General features: G+C 29.8%; 1 protein-coding gene and 1 long non-coding RNA gene across 3 annotated transcripts; both read left to right on the top strand.

Moving 5' to 3' along the window:
- The first annotated feature begins 18,937 nt into the window (after positions 1 to 18,937).
- On the top strand, positions 18,938 to 21,220 carry LOC105436116 (NEP1-interacting protein-like 1). Of its 2 annotated transcripts, none has more exons than XR_970044.2 (5): positions 18,938 to 19,125; positions 19,272 to 19,428; positions 19,978 to 20,025; positions 20,107 to 20,271; positions 21,002 to 21,220. XR_970044.2 is itself a non-coding variant. In XM_011660671.2 (5 exons), the coding sequence occupies exons 1-5, from the start codon at positions 18,960 to 18,962 to the stop codon at positions 21,125 to 21,127; spliced, it is 639 nt and encodes a 212-aa protein (XP_011658973.2). In that variant the 5' UTR covers positions 18,941 to 18,959; the 3' UTR covers positions 21,128 to 21,220. The 2 variants fall into 2 exon arrangements, 1 of the variants encoding a protein (XP_011658973.2); XM_011660671.2 differs by having other exon boundaries at positions 18,941 to 19,125; positions 19,272 to 19,405.
- A 1,232-nt stretch (positions 21,221 to 22,452) lies between these two features.
- On the top strand, positions 22,453 to 23,694 carry LOC116405213. Its single transcript, XR_004218377.1, has 2 exons — positions 22,453 to 23,204; positions 23,452 to 23,694. It is a non-coding gene; the product is annotated as an uncharacterized LOC116405213 (long non-coding RNA).
- Positions 23,695 to 27,989: the final 4,295 nt, after the last annotated feature.

Genomic DNA, 27,989 nt, shown 5'->3' with positions numbered 1-27,989 from the left:
TTTGAGACCTAATATTTTCCCCTCGTTTGCATTCACACATTGTGAAATATTAGAGACGAATCCATCGGGAAACTTAACTGCTATCAGAAACTTGCAAAACTCAACTCGCTCGCTGTTAGTAAACGTGTAGTTCGCATGTGGTTTCACTGATCGATTACTGGTTTTTATCAAATGTAAGTCTTTTCTTATTTTTAAATCTTGTAGATCCATATGGGCATTATGAGATCCTTGATTTTTCCTTCAATATTTAACAAAGTACCAACCAAGTTGTCACAAACATTCTTTTCAATATGCATTATATCAAGTTTGTGATGAATAAGTAGTCTCAACTAGTAAGGAAGATCAAAGAAAATATTTTTCTTTGTCCAATTAAGAGATATTTTTTTCCATCTTTCAACGTACGATGCTTGTTTATAACTGGAAACTTCAACAAATCTAGTTGTTTCAAGATTTCTTGGCCATCATTACAATTGGAGGTGTCTTACGCTCTACTTTTTCATCATGTAATCTACTTATGCACCAAACGTGGTTATCTGAAAGACAGCGTCGATGTCCCATGAAAGCTATTTTTTCTCTTATCTTGAACGATAATGATCTATCTCCCATGGGGATGGGACATGCCTAATACCCTTTCATACTCCACCCAGATAGATCATTATATGCTGAAAAGTCATTAATTATCCATAACAAGATTGTATACAACTGAAAATGCTGATCCGTAAGAGAGTCATATGTACGCACACCAAAAGTCCGTAGATTTTTCAATTTCTCAATTAATGGTCGTAGGTACACATTAATTTCCTTACCAAAAGATTTTGGGCTGGGAATGAGCAAACACATGAAAAAGTTTGACTCTTTCATTCATTTCAATAACAATAAATTATAAGAAATTAACATCACAAGCCACATACTATACGAGGTACTCATATGACTGAACAAATTAAATTCATCTAACCCAAACGAACGTTACATGACTCTACATCACCTGAATGTCTAAGCACATCCTCTGTTTCCACTCGTTTATCTTTATGTCATCTCATGTCTGTCGAGTTTTCTTGCAATACAAACAAGCGTTGAAATAAAACATTGGTTTAAAAATAAATTAAAAAATATTTTCAATTCAAGATTTTAAATTTGGCCACTATTTTTCTAAATGGGTGTTGTGGGGTGCTAATACCTTCCCCACACACAAATGATTCCCTAACTCAACTCTATTTTTTCACAGACCATTTTTTTAATTGTTTACTTTATTTCGATGTCCAATCACACTGTAAAAAATATTGGTGGCGACTCCTATTTTATTTTAAAACTAGCTCTTTTGAGGACGTCGGCCGCTTCGCGTCGTCTCGGGCACGTGACGACATTGTGTAACGAGTAATGGTGATTAATCTATCATAAGATGCTGGTGGAAATCCTAGTTTTAACGCAAGACGCTGGTGGAAGTGAATTTCAGGTCTAGGCAGGTAAATGCCAGTGGAAGTGAATCCCAGGTTCGAGCGAGAAATTGGATTTGTGTTATGGATTCCAGATGTTGGTGAATGTGAATCACCAATCTAACCGTGGAATGAAATGTGAGATGTTGATGAATGTGAATCCCAGGTTCAGGCGATAGGATGCTAGTGAAAGCAAATCCTAGGTCTAAGACTGAGATTGATATGAAATCTTGGTAGAAATTCCAAGTCTATCGTGTGACGCTGGTAGAAATCCGAAGTTTAACACGTGATGTTGATGAAGTAAATCTCAAGTCTATGCGGGTAAACGCTGGTGAAATGAATCCCAGGTCTGGCGATTATATGTGGTTGGAAGAATCTCAGGTCCCGATGGTGAATGGTGAATGTTTGTTGGTCTAAACGTGTGGCACTATTGTGCTCGATATGGTTGTACTTTCTATTGAGAATATGTATTGATGTGATGAATATATACTTGTGTTCATGAAATTAAGTTGTTATTATTGAAATTTTTGTATTCCTCAAACAAGTATTTCCAAAACTCATCATTCACTAAGTCTTCGACTTACGTTTTAAGTTTCCCATCCTCAGGTTGTCAGGCGTTGAAGCCAAGTAAGGAATGGAAGTCCGGCATAAAAGCAAAGTAAATGAGGGAAAGTTGGGTTATTATGTAAACTTGTGCGGCGAGCAAGTTGTGTCATCCTATCTTGTGTTAAGGAGTCAGTTGGTAAGAACTTCGCTCCATAACGACGAGAGCTACAAATTAGATTGAAGAAAGACCATCCAACATGTCAAGGTTGGTGAGGGCCAAAGAGGATGAGTGTGAAAGAACTGAGTCAGAAAAGGAAGCCCTAAAGGTTATCCGAACTGAGTCAGGAAAGGAAGCCCTAAAGGTTGTCCCTAAAATGGTTTCCGAACAACCAAGGAGAAGGATGAAAATGTGGTCCTTACACCTCTAAATACCTTGTCGTAAAGAGCAACATCTCGGTGGATGAAGGAAGGCGAGGGGATCAAAACTTAGGTTTTATTTATATACTTTGCTAGAAAAGGAATGTAACTATTAAGTGTGAACTTTGTGTAAAGTGTTAAGTTAATAAAAGAAGAAGTTGAGTTTATTTCGCTGCTTATCAATTGTACATATCGCTTAGTAAATGAATTTCTTTGTTATGGAAATAGTATTAAGCGATGGAGTAAAGTCTAAAGGTTACATATCTTTATACTGCAATGAGCAAGTCTCCAAGGTTCGAGTCGAAGGCTTCATGATGAGACAAGTTGAAGTGAGTTGTTCCACTTACTAAACGTCATCGCATCATCTCATGGTGAGATATGTGACGGGTGTCTAGGCGGCACGCTTCCATCTAGTCACAAAAAGTGGCATTTGGGCGGGCCATGATATTAATGTCTCATTCAATAAATTTTAAGTCACACATTAACATTTCATATTTCTTTCACCAAGAACATGAATCATTCCCACACATAGGCTACTGTGATGGCCTTTTCATCAACAACATCCCATGGAGAATTACTTGGTTCACTTTTCGTTCCTCGGACCGCTAAGCTTAATACGCTTCTTTTACGCATTGGCCAACTTCATTTTGACATGTAGTCCTTTTGTATCTGATTGCCTTTACTCTTTATGTGCACATAATAGTCCGCTCTTTGATAGGAATAAGACTAATGATTTACTCACAAGCATATCATACAATCATTAAACATAGAACTTTACCTTAAGCATAACATAAAAGCTTTGTTTGGAAATCATACTTTTTTCATAAATATTAACGTGAAATACAGTATTACAAGATAACAACATAAGAGTTTAGAATGAAAGTTTTAAAAATCTATATTTATCTTTGAAGAAAAATCACTCATAGACTAACTTTCCTCTTTAGAACACCTAACCCTTCTCGTCTGATAACACTTCAGCACCACAACACTTTGTCTTTCCCTAACAAATTCTCAATGTAATACCCCTCTTCTTCTGTCCTAATCTCCTATTTATACTAATCCAAAGTTGGATTAGTCACTCTTTAAACTCTCTTAAATAGCCAACTATTACTTGAAGTGCTACATGTCAAATTAATATTTCTTTTTGTCATGCTTAACCTTAACCTCGACACGTAGCCCACTAATTAAGTTGAACTCAGAAATTTCCCAGAAAAATTCTAACTCTCTATCACCTGGCTTTATCTTGTATTAGGTCATCAAAGCGTCTTGTTACTCTTGACAACAACCCCCTTCATCGTGTCACCTTGCTTCAACGCGAACCATCAGAACGCCTAAATCCTCAAATGCTTCCTTTTCAAAATGTCTTCTTCAAAATATTTCTTAAACAAACTCTTAATTCACGACCCTTCTATTCCAGACACGGGTCTCACATAGTCACTGGTAGCCTTTGAGTCATCCAATAAGGAGTTCTAGTCAACATCGTTGCAGCCTTTAAGAACAGCGAAAAACCTTTGATAGTGTAATCCTAAATTCTAGGTTTTCTAAGTAGTTCATAACCATTTATATAAAATTCTACTGTTCTATACTACGTCTGCTTGTAAACCTACAGAGCAGTCCTACCACATAAGTTATGTCGAGTCTAGTGCATTATCTGAGACTGCCAATGATGCTCGCATACTCTGATTGGTTAACAATGTTACCAATGTTCTTGAACAACTTTACACTAGGGTCATAAGGAGTACATGTTGATTTATAATTGATAGTAATTATATTTCTTTAGAATTTTTTCTACGTAATGAGATTGATCCAAACTTAGTTACTTTTATTTCTAATATTACACTGGCTTATCCTAAACCCTTCATGTTAAAGTTTGCACTTAACATAGACTTTACATCATTTATTACGTGCAAATTTGACCAAAGAATTAACAAATCATCTACACATAAACACAAGATTATGCAAAGATTGTTTTCAAACTTATGGTAGATGCTTTTATCACTCCCATTGACTTTGAAGTCTTTTAGACAAAACTTGGCTATCAATTTTTTTTATGTCATTACTTAGGAGCTTGTTTTAGACTATAAAGAGATTTGTCTGACGCTTATAAATTTGTTTTCTTGACCATGGACTACAAAGCCTTGAGATTGTTCCATATAAATTTATTCTTCTAGTTCTCCATAAAAGAAAATGGACTTAACATCCATTTGAGATACTAGGATGTTATTTAAGAAAGCAAGAGAAAATAATACACAAATTGAGGTCACCCTAGTGATTGGAGAAAAGGTGTCAAAGAAGTCTATGTTTTCTCTTTGTCTAAAACCTTTGGCTAATAGTCTAGCTTTAAACTATTGTTCTATTAGGTTTGAGTTTTTCTTTAGAATCCATTTACAACCTATAGCTTGAAAACCCAAAGGTAAGCCTACTAGGTGTCTAAGTCCTATTCGACTCAATAGCGTCCATGTCATCATTTATAGCTTCTTGCCATAAATTGGCATCTAAAGAAAAAATGGCTTCTTTCAAGTTCTTCTACATTGAAGGTCCCCAAAAGCCTTACAATTCTAGTTCATTTGCTTCTTCCAGCTTTTGGGTCACTTTTACAAAGGACACTAATTTTTTTTTTTTTTCTTTTCCTGGCTTGGCCTGGCCTAACCTTATGTTTTTTCCTTTTCAACAAATTTTACCTACACTTTACATTTTAAGATTGTTTTAAGTACCCTTAAATCATTTTTATCATTGTTAGAATTAAGAAAATCATCGACAACAGTCTTGTGAGTAGGGACTAGGGTCATTGATAAGATGTTAAAAATTAGAAAAGATCCTTGTTTTGTTCTTACACCGAACAGAAAATCAAATTTCTCAAATCGTAATTTCATTAAAATAACCATAAATAAACATCAAACAAAAGAATAGACTACGACTTTTCTTTCAGCATTAAAATTCATTTGATACATAAAAGAATGCTGCAAAATATTTTTTAACTCTCGATTTAAGATAGATCCCATAAAATAAAACCTAGTTAGTTGTGAAGAGTAAATTCATACTAGCTAAAGGAGCATCAACTCCTCCACATTGTTAGATAAAAGATCATTCCTCTCATTCTCACGCTTTCTCATTTCCAAGATCAAGGCAAGCTTCTCCTCCTTATCTTTCATTAAGAAGGCCTTTAATCACCTAACTTGTTGGGGTTGGTTTATTAGTGCTTACATTTACGATTCCAAAGCCCTGAAACTACAATTCATCTCTAAATTTTTCCCAAATTTCATTTTTCAATTTTTTTCAAAAATCACAAGCTATAATACCTATAATACTTTTCAAAGCGAAAAACATACCCCACACCTCATTCACATCTTCACCTCCTAGAAAAACCCTTATACCAAAACAACACACTCGACAATGTGCAACACTAACACCTAAATGCAAAACCAATTAGATCTGCAACAAAGCTTCCAAACCACAACACTTGAAAACACCACCTAATAGTTGTGTAATCTATACCCAAATCCCATTTTCTCATTGCAAAGACCCTAAACTTAGTAGTTCCAAAAAGAAACAAAAATGTGTGGAACTCAAACAAGCAGCAAAATAATAAAAGAAAAGATAAAATAGAGAGCAATAATCAAGAGGAAATAGTCTGCCAAATTTATTAACAAGAAAATCTTAATTTTATCATAAATTTTCAAATCACATAATAACCATGGACCATCCATATACATGTACATACACACAATATATATGTATATGTATATGTGTATATATATATATATATATTACACACATGTGCATACATACATACATACATATATATATATATATATATATATATATATATATATATATATATATATATATATATATATACATGTATGTATATTTGTATACATGTATGTATATTTGTATACATGTATGTATATTTGTATACATGTATGTATATTTGTATACATGTATGTATATTTGTATACATGGACACATATGACATATACGTATGTATAGGTAGACATATACGTATGTATAGGTAGACATATGTGTGTATTTGTGAACATTTGAATGTATATACATATATATACATACAACATACATATGTATGTATATATAATATTGTATATATATACTCAAGATGATCATCTATCTATCTAATGAGTCTAGGACTTTCGTCAAACTTTGGTTCATTTCCAACTATTTTCTCGTCGAACAATGTTCTGGTTGAACCTCCTCTGAAATGGACATTCATCTACTAGCACATCAACATAGAGGATAGGTGGGACATGCGTCCTCCTCAAATTATCGATTTTTGTATTTTAATATTATTGTTGAAGTGTCATTTCCAAGTTCACATTTACATTATTTAGCTTTTATATATATATTATAATTTCAAAATTTAAATGCTATAAGATTTTTTTTCGATCCATTGTTAGAATATACATATAATATCATTGACTAGTAAGTTCAAATTCTTTTTAATCTTTTTAGTTTGCATATTTTCCAAACTATTGATATATTATAATATTTATATTGTTTAATACTAATTTTATTGCGTAAATATATCGATATGGATAGATATTTTAAAAGAAAAACAACAATAGACACTATATAGAATCATCATCCTAAAAAGGAGACATATCCTTGATTTTTTATACAGAAATCAATTCAAGAGAACCATTCGTAGATTCTAGTCTAAGAACTAAAATTTCTTAATATAATTATAATATTCAAGATCAAATTCGCGTTGAGCATATCAACAAAAATGTCCTTGTCATCCTTGAAATTTTTCTTTTTCATTCAAGAAATTGAGAGGAAAGTCAAGATGATTTAATCCAACTTGGTTCAACGAATATCCTAATTGGTTAGAATATACCATTTCAAAAGTTGTTAGCATTTTGTTTATGTTGGTACTTGTTCAAACTAGAAGTAAGTGAACGAAAGAAAAAAGAGAGATTGAAAACTCATGTTGGTGGTCTTAATAGTCCACACAATCAAGCTTGGGGTAAATGTAAGGTTCCCTTACAACAAACGCAATATATTGAAACTTTTTTAATTAAGATGTCTGACCAAGCACGAATTGAGTATCGAACTTGATTAGGCGCATCAATTGATTATACTCAATTTTTATTATGACAAGGTCTTGCATTCTGTAGACATGATGAAACTGATGATTCAAAGAATCGAGGTAACTTTTTTAAACTATTGTGATGGTTGTGCCACCCTAGCAGCTATATAGTCATAACCATGACAAGTGATACATAACTAATTGTAAAGCACTAGGAAGTTTCATAAAGTAATACAATCATATAACAATCTGTACAATCATAAAGCGAAAAAGAATCGTACCTTTCTCAAATTTCCTTCTCAATTTGCATTCAAAGTTTTTCTAATTTCCAACCATAACTTTAACCATGTAATCACAATATAATATCATATAACAATCACAATATAATATCATATAACGTAACTCAATTTCTTCTAGACGAACTATTCATTCGAATTATAAATAATACTTATCTTTCAATCTTATTAAATCTTACTTAATTTATAATGAAAATGAATAATCCTAATTTTATATCATTCCTTAGATATCTCAAAAGAGAAAAAGAATATAATACGATATCTAAGAGAAAAATAATATAATATTTGTAAAAACTATTATAGTTTTACTTAATTCTAGAATGAAAATATTTCCCATCAAATCTAAAAATAAAAGATTTTATGATCTCTCTAAAATATTTTCCTAATTAACCATTCATATTCAATAACAAATAGCAATTATGTCAAGAAATTAAATTAGGTGTTGTTTTAACATAAACTCACGTATTGTTTAACAAATCTAATAAAACTCTCCAAATTTGGAGAGTACTCTCAATTTAAATCACATGCAATCTCAGCTAAAGCATAGCTATAAAGTTAACCACTATGTTACAAATATATTTTAATTAAAATAAAATATTATTTAACATATATATTTGTAATTCGATACTTCAAAATTAATATTTTGTTAAATCAATTTAAATCACATCCAACCTAAATTGTTAGATTAAAATTGTTAGAAATATAATGGTAACTATCATTTATAGAATCTAAAATTTTGTCATATAAATATTTTAATTTATTTTAAAAATATTCCTATACTCATATGATCCAAACAAGTTATAAGAATGCATAAATTGTAGGACACATGGACAACATATATATACACATTCTTCACTGGGTGAGAGCTACTTATATTATCAAGTATACTTGCTATGCATGGACATGTAATATTTATCATAATGTTTACAATGCTAAACAAATTCTTTAAAACTATCGTATACCAAATTAATTCATATAAAAAAATATGTTATATCAGGTACTAAAGTGGAGTATTATTAAGTTAAGAGAACTTAGGGTTTGGGTAATGACCCAAAGAAATTTAATGCAAAATTCATAATAAAGTTTTCATTAATTACTACAAAACTATTTTCTATATATATATATATATATATATATATTTATTGAATTGCCCATTTTATATGTCCAATTGATGTTTACAGAAACCACACCAATTTCACCAAGCACATGGTTTTGGGTTTTGAGAAGAAATGTTGTCTTCCCTTTATTCTAAAATGAGTTGGAGGATGTGGAAGTAATGGCTTTTAAGTTGGATGATGTCAAGTACTTTTCTAAGTGTATACTAAATATTGTAATTTTATTATTGTTTATAACCTTATTTGTTCTAAATCTCTCTTTCTCTAATTTTTAAATGATTTGTGTCTCTATTCTTCCTCGGGCTGACAGAAAGAATAGAAAATAGAAGCTTCACTTTTAAATAAATGAAAATTTTATTTTTAAATTGATAAAATAGTAAAGCAACGATCTAAACAAACAATGGTTGGAACAATCTCTTAAATGTCTTAGCCCTAAATGAAAAAGTTGAATCATAAATACAATGTTTCAATAAATCTCAATATCCTTTAATTAAATAAAACTTTCAACACACAATTAACATCTAACATCATCAAAGCTCCACATAATTTTTGCAGTTGTTTCAAATCTTCTTCAAATTGTGTGTGTTCAGGCATTCAAACGATCAGACATGAACAATTGGAGTTTCCAAACTTCGTCCTCTTCAAACCATTTAAAATCTTCATACATTTGGCTCAAATCAAGGGATTTTCTTCTTGTCGGCTTATATGACCGGAGACTCACCTGTCAAACAACCTACTGCAAATCCTAAGAAGAACCACGACTGAAACATATAACACCCACGACAAAACTCACCGTGAAACTTGCTGGAAACGCCGCTTCACCCTTCTATCCTTTGGCCCGCAGCTAAACCAGTGAAAGTCGACTAAATCCGACTCCAACAAACGTCGGAACGTCAAAACCCACCACAAACTCACAACCAATGTCGAACGCCATCAAACTATGCTTGAAAAAGTTGGTCACCACTAACGTCGAAACTTCGATGTTTTTCTCTTCGTCAACCGACCTCTGATATCACTAATTACTTGTCATATTTGCAATATGTAAAAAAAATGTGTCATGAGCTATTTTTTTCTAAATGTTTTGGTCATCTGATGCAATTTTCCTATGAAAAAAGCTGAAAATTTTGTATTTATATTTGTCATTATTACAGGGGAGGGTCTAAAATTTAAATTCAAATTGTTATTAAAAATATATATTATGTATTATTTAATAAATCATTTAAAATATAACAAAGCTGAGAAATCTTGTATATATATTTGTCATTGTTATAGAGGAGGTTGCTACAATCTTGTCCAGCAACAAAATAGCAGATTTTGTTAAGATTTACCAAATTTGAAGGTAAATACAATGTCTTTGTCCTATTTCCAATATTCTTTCTCATTTTTAAACTATTCAAATACATTGTATTTGGAATATAATAGATTATCTTATACGCAGGTGAATGATGTTATATCTTGATGAACAATTTTTTTACCTTTTTGTGTGTGTCCCAAATCTGTTGCTTATAACATCATTCATACTTGACATATACTATGTTTGGAAATCTTAATTATATTGGTTATTATAAAGTTTGGTTAGTTATATTTAGGAAATCGTTCTTATTGTTGGTTTTGTAACAAATCTATCTTAATGTTATGTTTTTTAGATTGAAAAAATATATGATTATATGAGTAAATAAATATTAATATTTGAATATGCAATCATGATATAGAACGAATAGTTTATCACATTATTTAAAAGCATAAATTACAATACAATTATCTCAGCAATATGTACTATACATTTGGTCAAACACCGTGGAACTAATCTGAAAATAATAATATTGGCATGAAGTATGTACAAATAAGTACAAGATAACTCTATAGAAAATCAACCCAATCAAATCCGGTCAATTTAACCAATAAAACAATTTTGTTAAATTAAGAAATAAACAATAAAAATGAAACAAATTAAATATATTCAAATTTATACTTTCTTTATATTTTCCAAACAAATATTTTCAAGTAGGTTAATGAAATATATTTATTTACTACCCATAAAATATTTTTAAGGAGCTCAATAAAATATTTTAGATTAAATCCAATTTATTAATTTGTTAATAAATGAATAAACTTTGAGATTATAAAAACAAATTAAAACTAATAAAATATTTTCGTACGTCAAACTAAATGTTTATCATGAAAAATACCAAAACTAATAAAATTTCAATTTCAAATTTGCACATTTCTCTCAAGTTTGTTATAAAGAAATTAAGTACTTTTTTGAAAATTAATTAATGTTCGTGTTCGAAACGGAACGTATTACATCAACAACATGATAATCAATATATCGAAAGGATTTTAGTGGATGATATAGAATCTAAATTCAAATTGATATTAACAATATGTATTATGTATTATGTAATAAAGTTTTGATAAATAGTATGAAATATAAAGAATTTGAAACCTTTGAATTTATCTTTGCCATTATTTTAGGGGTATTATCTAAAATTTGAATTCAAATCGTTATTAAACAGATCTATTATGAATTATAGAAATAAATTGTTAATTAATTGATTTAAATCTTAAGAATTCAAAAATCCAGTAGAAATTACAGTCATATTTTATGGAAGCATCCTCTCCGAGTCTTGTGTTGTATTATGTTAAATGTGTTGAGATTGATGTTGATGTTATGTCTTGAACTAGTGATTTCTGAAAAATGCAAAAGATTATCCATGTACCCTATGTGAGATGTCTTATTCTTGTTGTGTGACCTAGGATAAGATGCTTTATTCGTGTCGTGCGATCTTGTATGATCTTGTATGGGATGCCTCATACTGTGTGATCTTGAATAGGATGCTTCATACTTGTTGTATGATCTTGTATGGGATGTTGCATACTTGCTGAGTGATCCGGTATGAGATGCCTTTTTGCTTGTTATGTGATCTGGCATGGGAAGATATGTTATGCGTAAGAGAATTGATGGTACTTGTCAATGTGTTGAGATATCTCTACATGGCTATAACTTGGCAAAAGAGTGTGGTAAACGCTTGAGCCAAGTAGAAGGTACCCAAAAAACTTAATTGATTGCACATAATTAATCTATGAGATAACACCTAGTATGCGAAAGGCATACGATGTGATAAACTGTGAAATAGTGGATTTACATTTTGCCATAATTCTTGTTCTGGTAAATGATTACGTGGCGATAAGGTAAATTTGATTTATTTAAAGTATTTGATAAAAGATTTCACTCACAATGCCTTTTCGTTTAACCCTTCAAATGTTTTGTTTTCTCCTTTTTTCGGGTAGCGAAGGATATCCGACGCTAAACTTGTTGTCTTAATCGCTTATCGTGCCTCCTTAATCGCATCATTTTGATAGTGACCATATTTACCTCACATAGCATGTAGAAGCTAGGGAGAAAAGTCAAGTCGTAGTTTTGAGTCTGTATTCCATTTCTTTTGAAAGACTTGTGTACTAAGAATCAAATGTACCCTCACGATTTGTTTATCAATGAAGTTTTCTTATTTCATTCAAGTCCAAAATATGCGTTTAAATTTTGTGGTATAAGAAGTTGTTTCTTTTACTGGACGTTCAACGTGCTGTCTCACGGGAGATACACGTTGAATGACTAGGTGGCACACCTCCACTTAATCGCATGAACTAACATTAGGAGCGGGAGGTGACAATTAGAGGGAAGGATGCATTTCAGATATGAGTGTAGTATAAACAGCCAATCTAGTTAACAATATACATAAAATCAATAAAAGCAAACAAAAACAGAGTGTTAGGCAAAAGTAAACAGGATACATATACAGAGCTTTTAATCCAATTCTTAGGGTATCCTAAAAAGATAATTAGCTTCATAATGGCAAACAAAGAGCACATCCATTAAAGATGTAAGAACTTATATTATTGATGAATGCAAACAAATACAGAACTCCTTTCATTGTAGATGAAAGAAAAAAAAATAGCTAAAACGAGTACATAACATATATTATTATTACGTTTATTTTTTTAAAATTTTTTCTTAAAACGAAAAGCTCCATGCACTCCACGCTCTTTTCTGATTCTCCCCACCAAGCCAGTAACACTCTCTGCCCTAACCTTCACGTCAGTCGTCGATCGTGTGAATTTGTTCAAGAAGAGTTAACATCATTTTTTATGGAATTCTTGTTATGTAATATGTTTATATGCATGACATATATTTAATTTCTAATTTTACAAAAGAAGAAATTGATTTATTCCCAACGTGTCTGTCCTACTTCTTTTAAAAATGTTGTGTCACCATGTTAGTATTGTTATGCCACTGTGTCCGTGTCTATATTTATCTTGTCTAGTTTTTCTCGCTTCAAATAACATAAAAACACAGGAACAACCCAAGTAAAATGCATGTGAATTTGTACATGTTCAACGTTATTTTCCTAATTAAAGATTGAGACATGTGTTTGACTTGCTTTTTTCATAAAAAATTAACACTCCTAAACTATCAATTATGACGTAAAACGCATGCATTTCACGCAATAACTTAGGCTTTTTAAGGCTAAATAACTCAACTGAGGAAGAGCTATCATATATAGTTCATTTAGTCAAGAAGAAAATGGAGTGAAAGTGCCACTTGAAAAGTGAAAGATTTGAAAGATATAACGAAGAACAAGAAAAAAAAACTATGTAAAAATTGTAAATTGAAGGATGTACTATAGATCAATGCATTGCTTTAGAATTTGTGTTAACGAACCTTGTCAAAATTAAACCTGCTAAATGCTCATCAATCTTCCCATCTTCTAGAGAGGATATTTAAGATTATTTAGAGTGATTTTATGAATTTCAGTTTTGCATTTTGTCTCTCGATTCATATAACCATTGAGTTTCAGTTTTATAGTTGAATGACTATTGAGTTATTGTTAGACATCTCAACGTCCATTTCACCTTTCAAATGATTTGTAATTTTCTTTAAAAGAATTATATTAATAATTTTCGAACTTTGCATATCTTCCACCTCATTTTGAGTTTTCGTTTCAAAATTTGATTGGTTCGATAATTAAACGAATTTATGGAGTTTAGTCCTAATGAAAAACTCTTGGTTGGAATCCATCGTGAAGTATGTGAGTGTCTACAAAGATATCATACGAAAAAGTTTAAAATAAAAAAGAGAAGAAAAACATTTTCAAGTCCTAAAACGTAAATAAAAAATTTGCCATTGTTGAAAACTCAATAATGAGTCCTATTGGTTCAAGGAAGGGTGTTATTGTCATAGTACCACAATTATTTATCTCTCTATACGTTGGGTCCCTATCCTACATATAAAAATATAGATAAACATCAATTTCATATTTCATAATTCATATAAATTATCACAAAATATTTTTGAAGAAAATTAAAAACATGTTTATTGTTTGAATGAAAAAATCATTGGAAGAAATTTAAAATATAGCAAAATTTTATAATTATTGATGAATGATATCTATCGATGTCTATTACATCTATCACTGATAAACTATTATCATCTATTAGTGATAGATGTTGATATCTACCGATAAATGTCTATCAATACCTATTAATATTTATCACTGATATTTTACTATATTTATAAATATTTATTTTAATTTATTAGCTCCTTTTTATTTTAAAAAAAATCAATAATAAAAATTTTGGGTTTAAGCCAAAACTTTATAAATTGATATAAAAATTACTCTAGTGTTGTTCATGATTGAAAAACTTCATATTTTAAAACGTTAAGTTATGTAAATTTTCGATACTCCCTAATCATTCTACTAAGACTCGTTATTATTATTAGGTTAGATCATATTTAGTATGTGTAATTTAAACACTATTAAATTAGTAGTATTCCAAACCCTATGCTAGCATTTAATGAAATCTTTTTGGACCAAGGTGTGATGAGGACATTAAAGAAGTGTTAACCTAGTTGAGATAATTTGATGCTCCTACTGTCCTTTCGTCCTATAGTATGTCTTTGAAGGGAAAAAAATGATTTCAAACCCTATATACATATATGGTTGGAAATATCTTATATTTGCTAATTGAAATTATAAATCCAAAAACACAAAAAATAGTAGTATACGAAAGTGGTTTTTTCAAAAATATAACAAACAAATCAATAAATTGTTTACAGAACATAGAACAATTTTGAAACATAAAGAACTTATAAACACACAATGTGAAATACCAAAAATACACCACTAAACTCTCAATTAATCGGCCATACGCGTGTGAGTAATCTTCTTTTAAATGATCGTGTACTACAACCTTAACAAATGATCTACGATCATTTAGATAATCATGATACACGATCGTGTAATTCATTTTAAATGATGGAAAAAAAGATTTCAAATTTAAATGATCAAATAATAAACTCTAAACAATGACAAGAAAGCTTTAGATATTAAACGATTGTATAATATAATCTAAACGATCGTCGGATCCATACACACAATCGTTTATCATACTACACGATCGTCGTTAAGATATATTACAAGGATAGACGATCGTGCAGTGAAGTAATATACTTTAAATGATCGTGTTGATCGTGGTAAGCGATCGTATAGTTCAGTGTAATATGATCGTTAAAAACTTCAAATCTAAAGATCATATTGACTATGGTAAACGATCATGTTGACTATGGTAAACGATCATGTTGACTATGGTAAACGATCATGTTGACTATGTTAAACGATTGTGTTGATTATGTTAAACGATCGTGTTGATTATGGTAAGTAATCATGTTTGGTTATGATAAGCAATCGTGTAGTCCAATATATAAATAACCGTAAAAAACTTCAAATTTAATGATCGTGTTGATCATTTAAAACGGTATCTAAACAATCTTGATATTCTCGAATATGAGAAAAATAAATAAGAATATTGAAACAATTGTGAAATAGCTTCAAATTAGCATCTTGTTGAAAACGGTAAAGATAAAATATGAGATTTAAACAGAAGAATAAATCGTTTAAATATAAAAGAAGAAAAATATGGAAAATAAGAAATTAATTAATAATTCGCAAAGAGAAAGAAAATTAAGTTAAGAACCGTCTCCCAATATTCAAACTTATATCTAGAATTCATGAAAATATCATGGTAATTTCATGAACTTTAATTTTTTATTATTACACATGTCCTAAATATTTTTAGATTTTATTCTATATACGTAAATTAACCTATACTTAACAAAAATAAAACCATAAAGTTTAATTTAACCCTTGAATATTGATTGAACACGTGTACAAAATGAATCTACGGCCAACCTATTCCTATATATATATGTATGTTAGAATTAGGAAGATATCAATATTGATATTTTATTTTACAACAAATATTCTATAAGTGACAAAATTGATAAAATAATTATGGACCAATAATTAAGTTAGTTTTACTCGCAAACTAAATTACATGGATATTGTTCATTATACACATTTCTATTCATATTTAACTAAATGGATAGAAAAAATTTATATATCAACGTCGAACCTGTCTTTAATTTAGGAATGTATTTCAACAAGTTGATAGATACTTCATTTCATCTTTGCTTATTTAATTTATAGTGAATAAAAAAGAAAAAGAAAACAGATCTCCAAAAGATCTTTACAGGTTATATACTCTTTCCATATATATATATGAAGAAAATAAATGGCATGTTTAAAACCAGTAGGGTATAGCATTAGCAAGTTGAAGTTTTCTTTTTCTTTCATTTTTCTTGTCAATAAATGCACCAATTTGAAACCCCTACATTTATATTTTTTTTTAAAAAAAAAAATAGTAGTATTAATTTATTTATATATTAGCCCACAGCTCAGAACAAAAACCACTATTGTTTCTTCTTTTATCTGCACACAGTTTAGTTTCCCAATTGGCTCTCACTTGAAAAGTACCCTTTTTGTTTTGTTCCTAAAAAATTAATATCTTTTTATGTTATTCTTTACTTGAAAAAAAAAAGAAAAAAAAAGCTTCTTCTTTAAGGAAAAACCAGAACTTGGGAGAAATGGTTTTTCTTCTTTTCTTTCCTCTTAAGAAAAACCATTGACTCAAAACGTTTTTATCTGCTTTTTCTGGGGACTTTCATTAATGATTTGTACAACCCCTTCTTCTCTTCACCCACCAATCACAACAAACTTCAATTTAACACTCTCTCTTCCAATTCCTTCCCATCCTCATCATATATTAATCTTCCTTTCCTTTTTCTCTCTAAACAAACATGTCATGTCTATTTCTAAAATTTTTCTTTTTCATATGCTGTCCTTAATTTCTTCCATAATTTTGAATTTTATAAGTTTTATTGGTGTGATTTTTTTTAGTGAAAATGTGAGATTCCATATTTTCAACCATGTGTATGATAGTAAATTAAATGTAATAATAGAATTAGATATTTCAATTTCAACGTTTGATAAGATGTATATAAAGATTTATAAACTATATCTAGATAGTTGACCTGAACTAATAGGTTGAATCTAAAACAAGCTTATGTTAATGGTCATGAGATTTGTGGTGTGTAATTGTATATTTATACTTTAATTCAAGCATAACTTAGTAGTCTAAATTTTGATAATTTCATTAAAAAAATAATTACACAACAAATTATAACAATAGAAGTAAAAAGAAATGATATAATTAAAATAACATCAACGTTAGATGTTTGATTTTAAATATATATATACATACATACGTATATATAAAAGAAGATATGATATATTACCTTAAAGTGTATGATACAATTTTTTGTTTCTTATTTTAATTAACTTAAAAGTCAACGAAGTCTAACAATATCGTCTTTTTCTTTGTCTTTTATGGTAATTAATTGATATGATAGTCAATTGTGTCCTGCAGCATTATTTATTGTGATATATTCAATATGATCTTCCCTAACTATTCCCTAACTATCACATGGGGAATGAATATGAATTTTGTTTCACTCCAAATTTTGAAGGTGAATTTAGTGGCTCAATATCTAAACTCCTAAACTCCTTTTGAAGTGATTTTATTTGATTTTTGAATCACTCATTGGGAAAAAGAAAAAGAAGAAGATTAGTGCAGCAAATAGGAAATTGCTATTTTTTGGAAAAAAGATGACTGTTGGTTAATTTTCAAAAAACCCACTCTAGAGTTAGTGTTTTATTTGTTTAGTTAGCTGTATGAGTTTACCAACCACAAGGCCTCAAAATTAAAGGCAAAAGAGAAATATGGACCATACCATATATAATATTGTAATTATACTCATTCATAGCAAAATAATAATAATAATAATAAATAAAAAGAAACAAGCACAAAACGGCTTTTCCCACCCTGCCCCCCAATTGGTACTATAATAAAGCTTATCTCACTGCTTTTAAATAATTTTCTATCCCTTTATAAAAATAAAATAAAATGAATTTTCAATTATATTTAATTGTTTTAAATTATTTAAATTTAAAATGTAAAAACATATTTTTCTAAAAAAGAAATCCATCAAAGTAAATAGCAGAGGAGGAGATTAAGAGATGGATGGAAAGAGTGATTTTAATTTGACTTTAATATTTCAAAAAAAAAATAATGTAAAAACAAATTAAGTTTATACATAGAATCTTAGTTCAAGCCATTTTCATTTTTTTTTTCAAAAACTAAAATCAAATGGTTACACAACTTAATTAACTAAATTAAACTTATTAATTAGTTGATAGAGGTATATATATATATAAATCACTTGATTATCTTCTTCAAATTTAAACTTATTAATGAGTTGACGAAAGATATTTATAAATCACTTGGTCTTGTTTGAATTTTAAAAATTGATGACATTAAATAAAAATCAACCCCTCCAATTGGCAAAATCCATTAAAAATGTGTTAAAGAAGAGCAATTTTCTTTTACTCTCTCTCTCTGTTTGGTACAAATCTTCAAAAGTCAAATGTATTATAATAAAAGAGAGAAAAAGAAAAAGGGTAGCTGAGAAACATTACCAATCCTTCCAATATGTGTACATTTTATCTTCTAAAAAAAGAAAACTTTCATCCCATTTATTACCCAAAATGTAAGCTTATGCATTGTGTATATCATATCCACCAACTTGGCCCTACCATCTTCTTCTTTCTTCAATAATACCCTTTAAATATCCAAAGTAACTCACTAAACTTCAATGCAATTCTTCAAACTCTTTGACATGTTCCTGATTTCTTGTTCTGAGTTTACCATGCTGGTTCTTGAGTTTAAGGAGCAGCTTTTTTTCCATAAACCTCTTCGCTTCCTCACCGAAGCTTTGAAGATGATCACCTTCGCTTTGTTCCTCTCTCTTCTCGCTCTAGGTATGATGTCTCATCTCAATAAACTATTTGATACACGATAACACACCATAGATTGGGGTTTAATTAATAATATGGTTGCGAAAATATATAGTAAAAGAATCAGTATAATTGTTTTTGTTTTTCCGCCCTAAATTTAATTTGTACAGTTGGTGCGTCTGTGGGAACTGTGATCGGAGCCTTCAAAGGGCATGGCACGGGGATAGGCGCTATTGCCGGCGCGGCCGTAGCCCTTCAGATATTCAGCTCCAGTGCATCCGGGCATAGATATTGTTTATCAAGGGTAGGCTTTTCAGTATATCAAAGGTTAGAAGGAAAAATGTCATTTGAAATAATGGATATGTTTTTCTAGTCAAATTCATAAAACTTTAAAACTTCAAGTTATAGGTTTATTTCTTTAATTGTGTGTTTAAAATTAACACATAACTAAACTCTAAAAATGGCTAACAACCTTTTATATTTAATACATTTATATTTTGGATTTAATTTTTTAAAAAAAATGAAGTGATGTATATTAATTATAAAAGTAAATTTGGACCTATATTTTTAATTTTGTATTAAGTGGATAGATGAAATATTTATGAACCAAAATAAAATAAAGTAAAATACCTATTAGATATAAAATTAAAAGTTTTAAGAACCAATCATTACACTCTAAAATTTGGAGAACAATTAGGTAATATTTTATAGACTAAATTTATTTGCTAATTTACAGCAATATTTACTATTGGATTGAGCCTAGCTAATTGCTATATTTACGATGTATTTTAAAAAAATATATCAAATAATTAACTTTTAATATCAATGTTTTTATCCTTTTTTCCCTCTTCCTTAGACTGCATTTGATTGTGGCAGGAAGCAATAATGGAGAGGCTGATGGATGGGAAGGGGTTGATGAACTGGGTAAGTGAAAAAGCTTGAATAATGCTACCTTTAATGGCAGATTTTAAGATTCAATATTTTTCTAAAGATAAAAAATTTCAGGCAAGCAACTTCTCTGAGTATATGTATCGAGAGATATCGGAGTTTGTCGACGTTGCCGGAGAAAGTTGTGTAGAAGGGTTGTCGATGGAGAGTGTCCAAATGTTACCTGTTTGTGAATATGATCACACCACTGTCAACTCAATTTCTTGTTCTATTTGCTTAGAGGTAAATATTTATATATATATAATTATATTCTTTTGTCTAAAATATATTAAAGGCGTGTTTGAATTAACTTTCTTAAAGAAAGAATGTTTGGAGTAAGTAATAATTTATTGTAGTTTTGAGTTATTATCGTTGAATTATAATAGATTGTGTTTGAGTCATAGATTATTGTTTGAAATAACACAATATTTTTTAAAACAAAGAACTAAAATGGAATTTTTATCAATTTTTTTTTATTAAAAAAAGAAAGCTTACATGAATGTTTACAAATTTCTTCAGCCATGCAGAGAATTCTAATTGCTGTTGATTAAATGGAAAATAATTCAAAATAATTGTTTTTGTCTAAACTTTGGAATCTAATACAAATGGTTAAAAAAAAAATGAAAATTATAGCCTAAATAAAAATATTTGAAAATGGAGAGTAAAAACCAACCATTTCAAAGTTGAAAGAAAATATAATATATACTAAATAAAATAAATTTTCAAATAATCTAAAATAAGTGAAACTATTTATAAATATAACCATAGGTGAAATTTTTTTTATAGATACAAAAGTTTTATTATATTGGAGAGAATGGACCTAATTAATTAAAAAGAAATCCAGTTACATTGATGGTTATGTGTATGTAATGTTTAAAAAATAAGAAAAGGTCAATTAATGTCTTTTAAAGCCAATGATTTCTTTCAAACTTTTCTTTTTAAAAGAATATTTATGTTTGGTCACATTTTTCAGGAATTTGAAGATGGAGAAATTGGTAGGATACTTCCAAATTGTGATCATTTCTTTCATGTGGTTTGCATAGACCAATGGCTACACTTGCATGGATCTTGCCCATTTTGTAGGAAATTTTGTATTTAAACCATACCTCATTAAGTCATTATTATAATGTTAAATTAATTTTGTTTTTTTTTTCTTCTTCCATATAAATAAAAACAAAGAGAAGATGTATATTTTCTTATTAATTCATATCTCTAACTATCTTTATAATTTTGAAAAATCTATTGATTCGACGTGGTGAAGCATCTTCACAATTTTGAAAAAAATAGATCCATCCACTTAACTTCCATCCATTTCAGTGATTTTCTCTACTAATTTTAAAAAAAATAACAAAATAAATTAAAATATTTACGAGCTATAACAAATTAATTTTGGATATCAATAATAGAAATCGACAGACTTCTATTACTATCTATTAATATTACTAATAGAAGCATGTCAGTGTTTATCAATACTTATTATTGATCAAATTTAAAATTTTGCTACATGTTGTATATATTTTGTCAAATTTGCTACTTTTGATCATTTTCTTTTATGAAAGACTTATTAACTATTATTAAATAAATTTTTTTATTTTTAATAAAATAGAAATATATAATTTTTTATTTTAAAATAGAGGGTCTCTTAAAAAATATAACAAAGCACTCAAATATTTACGCTCTATAGAATAATTTCAAAATTGGAAAAAACCCACATGCCCACAATGAAAAATACATGATTAATTGACATCTACCACATCTAATATATTTAGAAAACAATCGTTTAAATTTGGTTATTCTATCCTACCCATTTAGATTTGGTTAGGTAAAATCTAAACGATTTTTTTTCAAGATTATTTCATGATCATTTAGATTTGGCTATTTTTGGTAGACGGTCATTTATATTTAATCCTTTAAATTTTGGTAGACAAACCTAAACAATTTTATTCATTATTTTTTGGTACACGATCGTTTATATTTAGTATACAATAATTTATATTTTATATTTAATACACGATCATTTACATTTATCCTATAAATTTGGGTAGCCAAATCTAAATGATTTTTTAGTATTTTTTTTGTACATGATCGTTTATATTTGATACACGATCGTTTACGTTTGAAATTTGGCTACCTAAATCTAAATTATTTGTTAAATGTTATTTAGTACGCGGTCGTTTAGATTTTCTATTAAAAAAAAATTTTGGTACACGATCTTAAATCAAATAATCGGTTGAAAAAAATAAGAGAAGAATGACGGAAGAAGAAAGAAAAATGGCAGAAGAAGAGAAAAAAATGTCGGAAAAAGAGAAAAAGACTACGAAGAGAAAAAAAATAGCGGAAGAGAAAGAAAAGAAATACAAAAGGAAGGGCAAATAAAAAATATTTTAAAAAAATAGTGGGCTTTTATGTGCTTTTCTTTTTTTACACGGACCATAAATATTTTGACTGTTTGTTATATTTTGTTTCGTTCCAATCACTACAAATGTTGGAGTTTCTCCTCCACACCCAAAAGGATTTCCATTTCACCTTCCAACTGTCATGCCTATTTCTATCCCAATGTCGTCATTCCTCATCAACTTCGTGCCTCTTCAAGTTTGTTTGCTAGTGAGTGGTTTTGTGTTTCATCCATCTTTTCATTTATCCATCCATCACCTTTGATTCGCTTCAATGTCGTTGGCATCTTCATTGTCTGTCAACTCATGGTTTGTGTTCTAGCCATCCATTTGTCATGCCTATTTCTATCCAACTGCCGTCGTTCCTCATCGACGTCGTACCTCTTCAAGTTTGTTTGTTGGTTTGTGGTTCGTGTTTCAGCCATCTTTTCATTGGTCCATCCATCATCCTCGATTCACTTCAATGTCACCAACTTCTTCATTGTCTGTCTACTCGTTGTTCGTGTTCCAGCCATCCATCGTTCATGGAGTAGATGCAAAACAAGAAGGTCCCCTTTTTCACTCTCTATTTCTTTTACCTTCTTTTCGCTTCTAGTCTAAAATTTGTCACATTTCTCCAGCCCATCTTAAATTTGTTTATGTGAAACAGAAAAAGAAGAGTTATTGCTCTCTGATTTGTCACTTCTTGGTAATTTGTGGTAGGTTATACTTCTGATTCCTTGGATTTTTATGTAGACAAAAAATTGGATTTAGGGACTTCTTGGATTTGTCTCTTCCTTGAAGGTGAGAATGTCATTTTACTATTGTGCATATTGTTACAAAGTGAGGATGTCATGCTTATGTTCGTAGTGGAAGTATATTTTGCTATTTGACTGAGTTCAACTCTCATCCATATCTTTGGAGTCATCTACTGACCTTTGTTAGCTTTGTTTAAATTAATGCTCACTATACTTATTGGGTGTTGTGATTTTGTTTTCCATATGATCTACAATCTTGAGTTTCAAGCTAATCATATACTTTTTCTTCTTAGTTTTGTTGTTCTAGGCTACTGCATGATATTTTTAAGGAATATGGCCGCACATAGAAATTTATCAAAACAAGCAATGATAAAAGATATTCACCGTTGAAGTTCTTTTTCGTTTGATCCAACTTTGGGTAAGTTTTGAATTAGGTCAATTTTAATTTTAAATCCTGCCATTAAAAGTAAGTTATATTTTATGGAATATGTGTATGACTCGAGAGATCTTTAAAGTTCCTTTTATGGATTTTAGAATGTTGTTGTATCGTTTTGAATTCTTTATTAAGAGATCCAATCGAACCATTCCCTTAATTGGTTTTCATAAATGTATTTACACGTCGTTTCTTAGATATATTAACCCATCATGGATTGACCTAGTGGTAAATAGGAGCATGATCTTTGGTTGAAATATAGATTCTAGCCTATTTAATGTAAATATCAAAATGCCAAAATAAAATATTAACTAAGTCTTCCATCTTCCAACAACTATCTTCCAACCACCATCTTTAATACTAACTTATTAATGGTAGCCAACTTAACTAGTCAAATTAAAACAAATGACAATACGATAATAAAAATGTGATATTAACTAGTTCATGAAGTCTTAAAGTGTTGGGCTCATGGAAGCTTAATGTCTACTCCGTAGTCCAAATAACATCTTTAGAGATTAGTTTCTCAAACACACTTAGTCTTAGGGTCCTTAAGCTTTGCTAATTAATCGCCTAGTGACTTTCTTTTGTCTTAATTTATGAATTTCAAATAAACCTTAGGCGATATTAACAACTTAACACAAAATGCAATAAAAAAATATTTATTAAACTTTAGCTAAACATTTTACAACACTTAAACATGTTACATAAGTACAACACTTTTAACTTAAAAGTATAATGTTGGGCAACCCTTCTCACATTTTCCTTTCTTGGCCTTATCGCCTTATTCTTGGAGGATGAAATTCTAAAACACAAGTCTACAAACTTAGCGAGGTTTTATAAAATTTCTTATGCGAAATACCTTTTGTAAACATCATTTCATCAATTACCAAATCATTTTGCACCAACACGTCTTTCTGAATAACATATCATATCGTTTAACAATCACATAACTTCAATATTTCATATAAACATACACATTAATCAACAAACGTTCCTTTCACCAAGGATCCCAAATCATTCTCTACGCTAAGTCTCATTACTTTGCTTTTAGACTACTGTAACAACAACAACCGAGAATATATAGATTCATCTTTGTTATTCAGGCCAAAGCATCATGTACATCTTTTTATACATTGTCCCGTCTCACCTTACCATGCACATTTTTTATACATGACTGTCTTTACTCCTTATCTGCACATAATAGTCAGCTAAATGTTAGGAAGTAAACTAATGGTTTGAACACCATTTTTCAATCATTAAAGTCATAATAAACATGCTTTAAACATAGTAAAGCATGATATAAACTTTTCTTATAAATCTCTTTAGAAACATAGATATTGAACATTTCAAAATCAGTAAAGACTTTAAGAAGGAAGTTTGATATCATATAAAACTTTAAAGAAAACACTCACAAAACTAGACAACTTAAACTCGAAATGCTCCTTCTTCTTCTTCTCGTGTAAACACTTTTGACAGCACTGCAATCCTTTAGCTTTCTTTTCAATTTTGCAGAGTAACCATAGCTAATAATCTAGCTCATAGTCTGACCTTAACCTCTATTTATACTATTCCTTAAACAAGCACCCTTAAACTTTTGTCATCTTGTCGGCTCCTACTCTTAGTGGTGCATGTGTAGGCTTAAGGTTTAACTTAATCTCTACACGTGGTCCATTAAGTATACTTAGAAAATTTCTGGAAACTTTCCTTACTTCTTATTGCCTAGACTTCCAATTTTGCGAATAGCCTAAGTCGCATAATAACACTTAGTTTTCAAAAGTCTCGTCGCTTCACCTCCCTCTTCAACTACCTTAATTATCAACTTTTTATGTTTGTAAACTTCTCAAAATGCCTTTTCTTTAAGCACTTAGTTAAAATTACTCTTTAACTTAAGAACGGGTCTCAAAGCGACTATTTCATATAAAAGTAAGTTTGCCTACCCATTTGGTTGCCCAATTCTCGATTCATTCTTCCTAGGAATCTTGCCATTATATCTTCATCATCTTCATCAATATTGGTTCTATTAATAAGGGTTTACATTTTCTTATATTAAGCCTCCACACTTTTGGATCCTTGCCGTTAAGAGTAAAGCTTTAGCTTGAGTTCTCGAATGTAATGCTTAGGAATGTACCTCCTCCACATTATGACTTTTAATTCCTTCCAAGTTAAAATTGGCTTTTCATAATTCCTTCTCCATGCAAGTTTCAATGATGTCTCCCATGCACTCACATTATCCATAAATTCAAGCTACAACAAGCTTCATTTTTCCTTTATTCACTAAAACTATGATAATAAAAAACATACTTGATTTTTCCCTCATATTGCAAATATTCCTCCAGATTTGTTGTCCCATGGAAGGTAAGAGTTGTGAGCTTCACTCCTCCTATCCCTATTTTTTCTCCTCTTTCCTTTTAATACTCCCTTCCAACCCTTGTTTGTGGTAACATGCCCCTTTCCTCTCTTCTTCCTCTTCTTCTACCTTGGTCTAACACTCTCCTTCCCATTGTATTTGTTCGGCTAAAAGAGCTTCCTCATCCTCATTTTCAACTTCTTCATTCAAGACTTCTCCCCTTGGTGGTGGTTCCTTAAAGCTACCTTCTTCAAATTGATACGAAAAATTGCTCCTTCTTGTGTTTCTATCCTTCTAGCTTCACTAATATTCCCATCAATATTTACACTTCTTGATCCATAGTGAATATATTAAAAGGACCTCACACACTAACTTACTATTTATTCACTCAGGGATACTCATGTTTATACATAAAAGGTAGACTATTTGGAAAAGTAGCTAAATTATGATATAGGTAAGCCTATGCAATCTTTGAAATAATGAGCTATTAAATATAACAAGACAAGATAATTATGAAAGTAACCACAAAAAGAACAAGAAAAAAAAGTTCAAACAAATAAAAAAGAAAACGCAATGTTTTTTAACGAAACTAGACCTAGAAATGGTATTGTAAATAGAAAGGTTGTAAGCAATAACTTTGATAAACTACTCCTCTTAGAAGTTCAAGATAAGAGGATAATTTAAAAGATTGTTGAAGGACACAAAGTCAAATTCAGTCATTTGCAAGGAGCGCACATGAAAGATAAAAAAGAAGTTAAGTCTAACAATTAATTATTGGAAGGTGAAAAGACACCCAAATGATCATGCAATTGACCCAGAGAATGATAGAAAAATATAAAAAGTTAATGTAATAACTCATTCATGCAAAATTTTACTAGAACAAATTTTGTTGTTTTTTTTTTAACTCTTTTTCTTTTTCTTCTTCTTTTTTGGTTCTTTGTTCTTTATTTTTTGTTTTTTTGTTTTTGTTTTCTTTTCAATATGTAAAGCGTAATAAGATGGAAATAAGATAAAGATATGGAGTAGAATGGATGAAAAGATAATAAAGAAATTAGAAGATAAAATTGAAAACTAAAATTTAAATATTACAAGAAAGAAAAAATCAATTGTAGAATAGGCCACAAAGATACAGTCTATTTTCTTATACCAAATGATAAAGCAAACCTAATCCCCAGTCCAAAGATCTAAGTTATTAAGGTAGCAAGAAACTTTGAATCTAAGAAACTAACACCTACTTATGTTTAGATCAACCAAGTGAAGTTTAGAATTAGATTAACCTTTTAGATTGAAGATCTAGAAGCAAGATTTGGAAATCTTGTTCTAAATTGAGTCATTCCGTCATCAAACTTGATCAAGGTTAGGTTGAATAACTCGCATGTGCATTCTATCGTAAGAATTGCAAAATTTAAAGAAAAAATCTCAATATGAAATTTAAAATTTCATTCATCAAAAGTCTTCTTCTATTACAAATGAAAAGATAAAAACATTATATATCTTTAAAGAGATTTTAGCCTATTTAACGTAAATACCAAAATGCCAAGCTAAAACATTAACTAAACTTCCTATCTTTCAACCACAATTTTTAATACTAACTCATTAATGGTAGCCATCCTAACTAAACAAATTAAAACAAATGGAAATACAATAAAAATGTGATAATAACTAAGTCATGGAACCTTCAAAGTGTTTGACTCATGGAAGCTTAATCAACCGAGAAGACATTGACATTCAATACTTCAAATGGACATTCGTCTCTAGCATTATCATGTAGCACATGAAATTGAGGATAAACCACTCTATTCATTATTGTACATGAAGAATGAACGATTATTAAATATTTGTTGTCTTAGTCTTAGATCTTGTAATTGGTCCCTTTAGAACGTGCGGAACGTCACGATTCTTATCAATATTTATTGAGATTGATTATATTCGTGATCTACCATGGTTTAGGCTTACAATTTTTATTTTTATTTTAGTTGGTAAAAAATGGATGTAAAATTTGTAGAGTATTTTCTTAACTGTTTTTTTTAAGGTCAAGAATATTTATGAAT

Source organism: Cucumis sativus, chromosome 7, assembly GCF_000004075.3.
Source record: "Cucumis sativus cultivar 9930 chromosome 7, Cucumber_9930_V3, whole genome shotgun sequence".
NCBI lineage: Eukaryota > Viridiplantae > Streptophyta > Magnoliopsida > Cucurbitales > Cucurbitaceae > Cucumis > Cucumis sativus.
The sequence above is the reverse complement of the archived record's forward strand: the minus strand, read 5'-3'. Positions and strand labels throughout refer to the sequence as shown.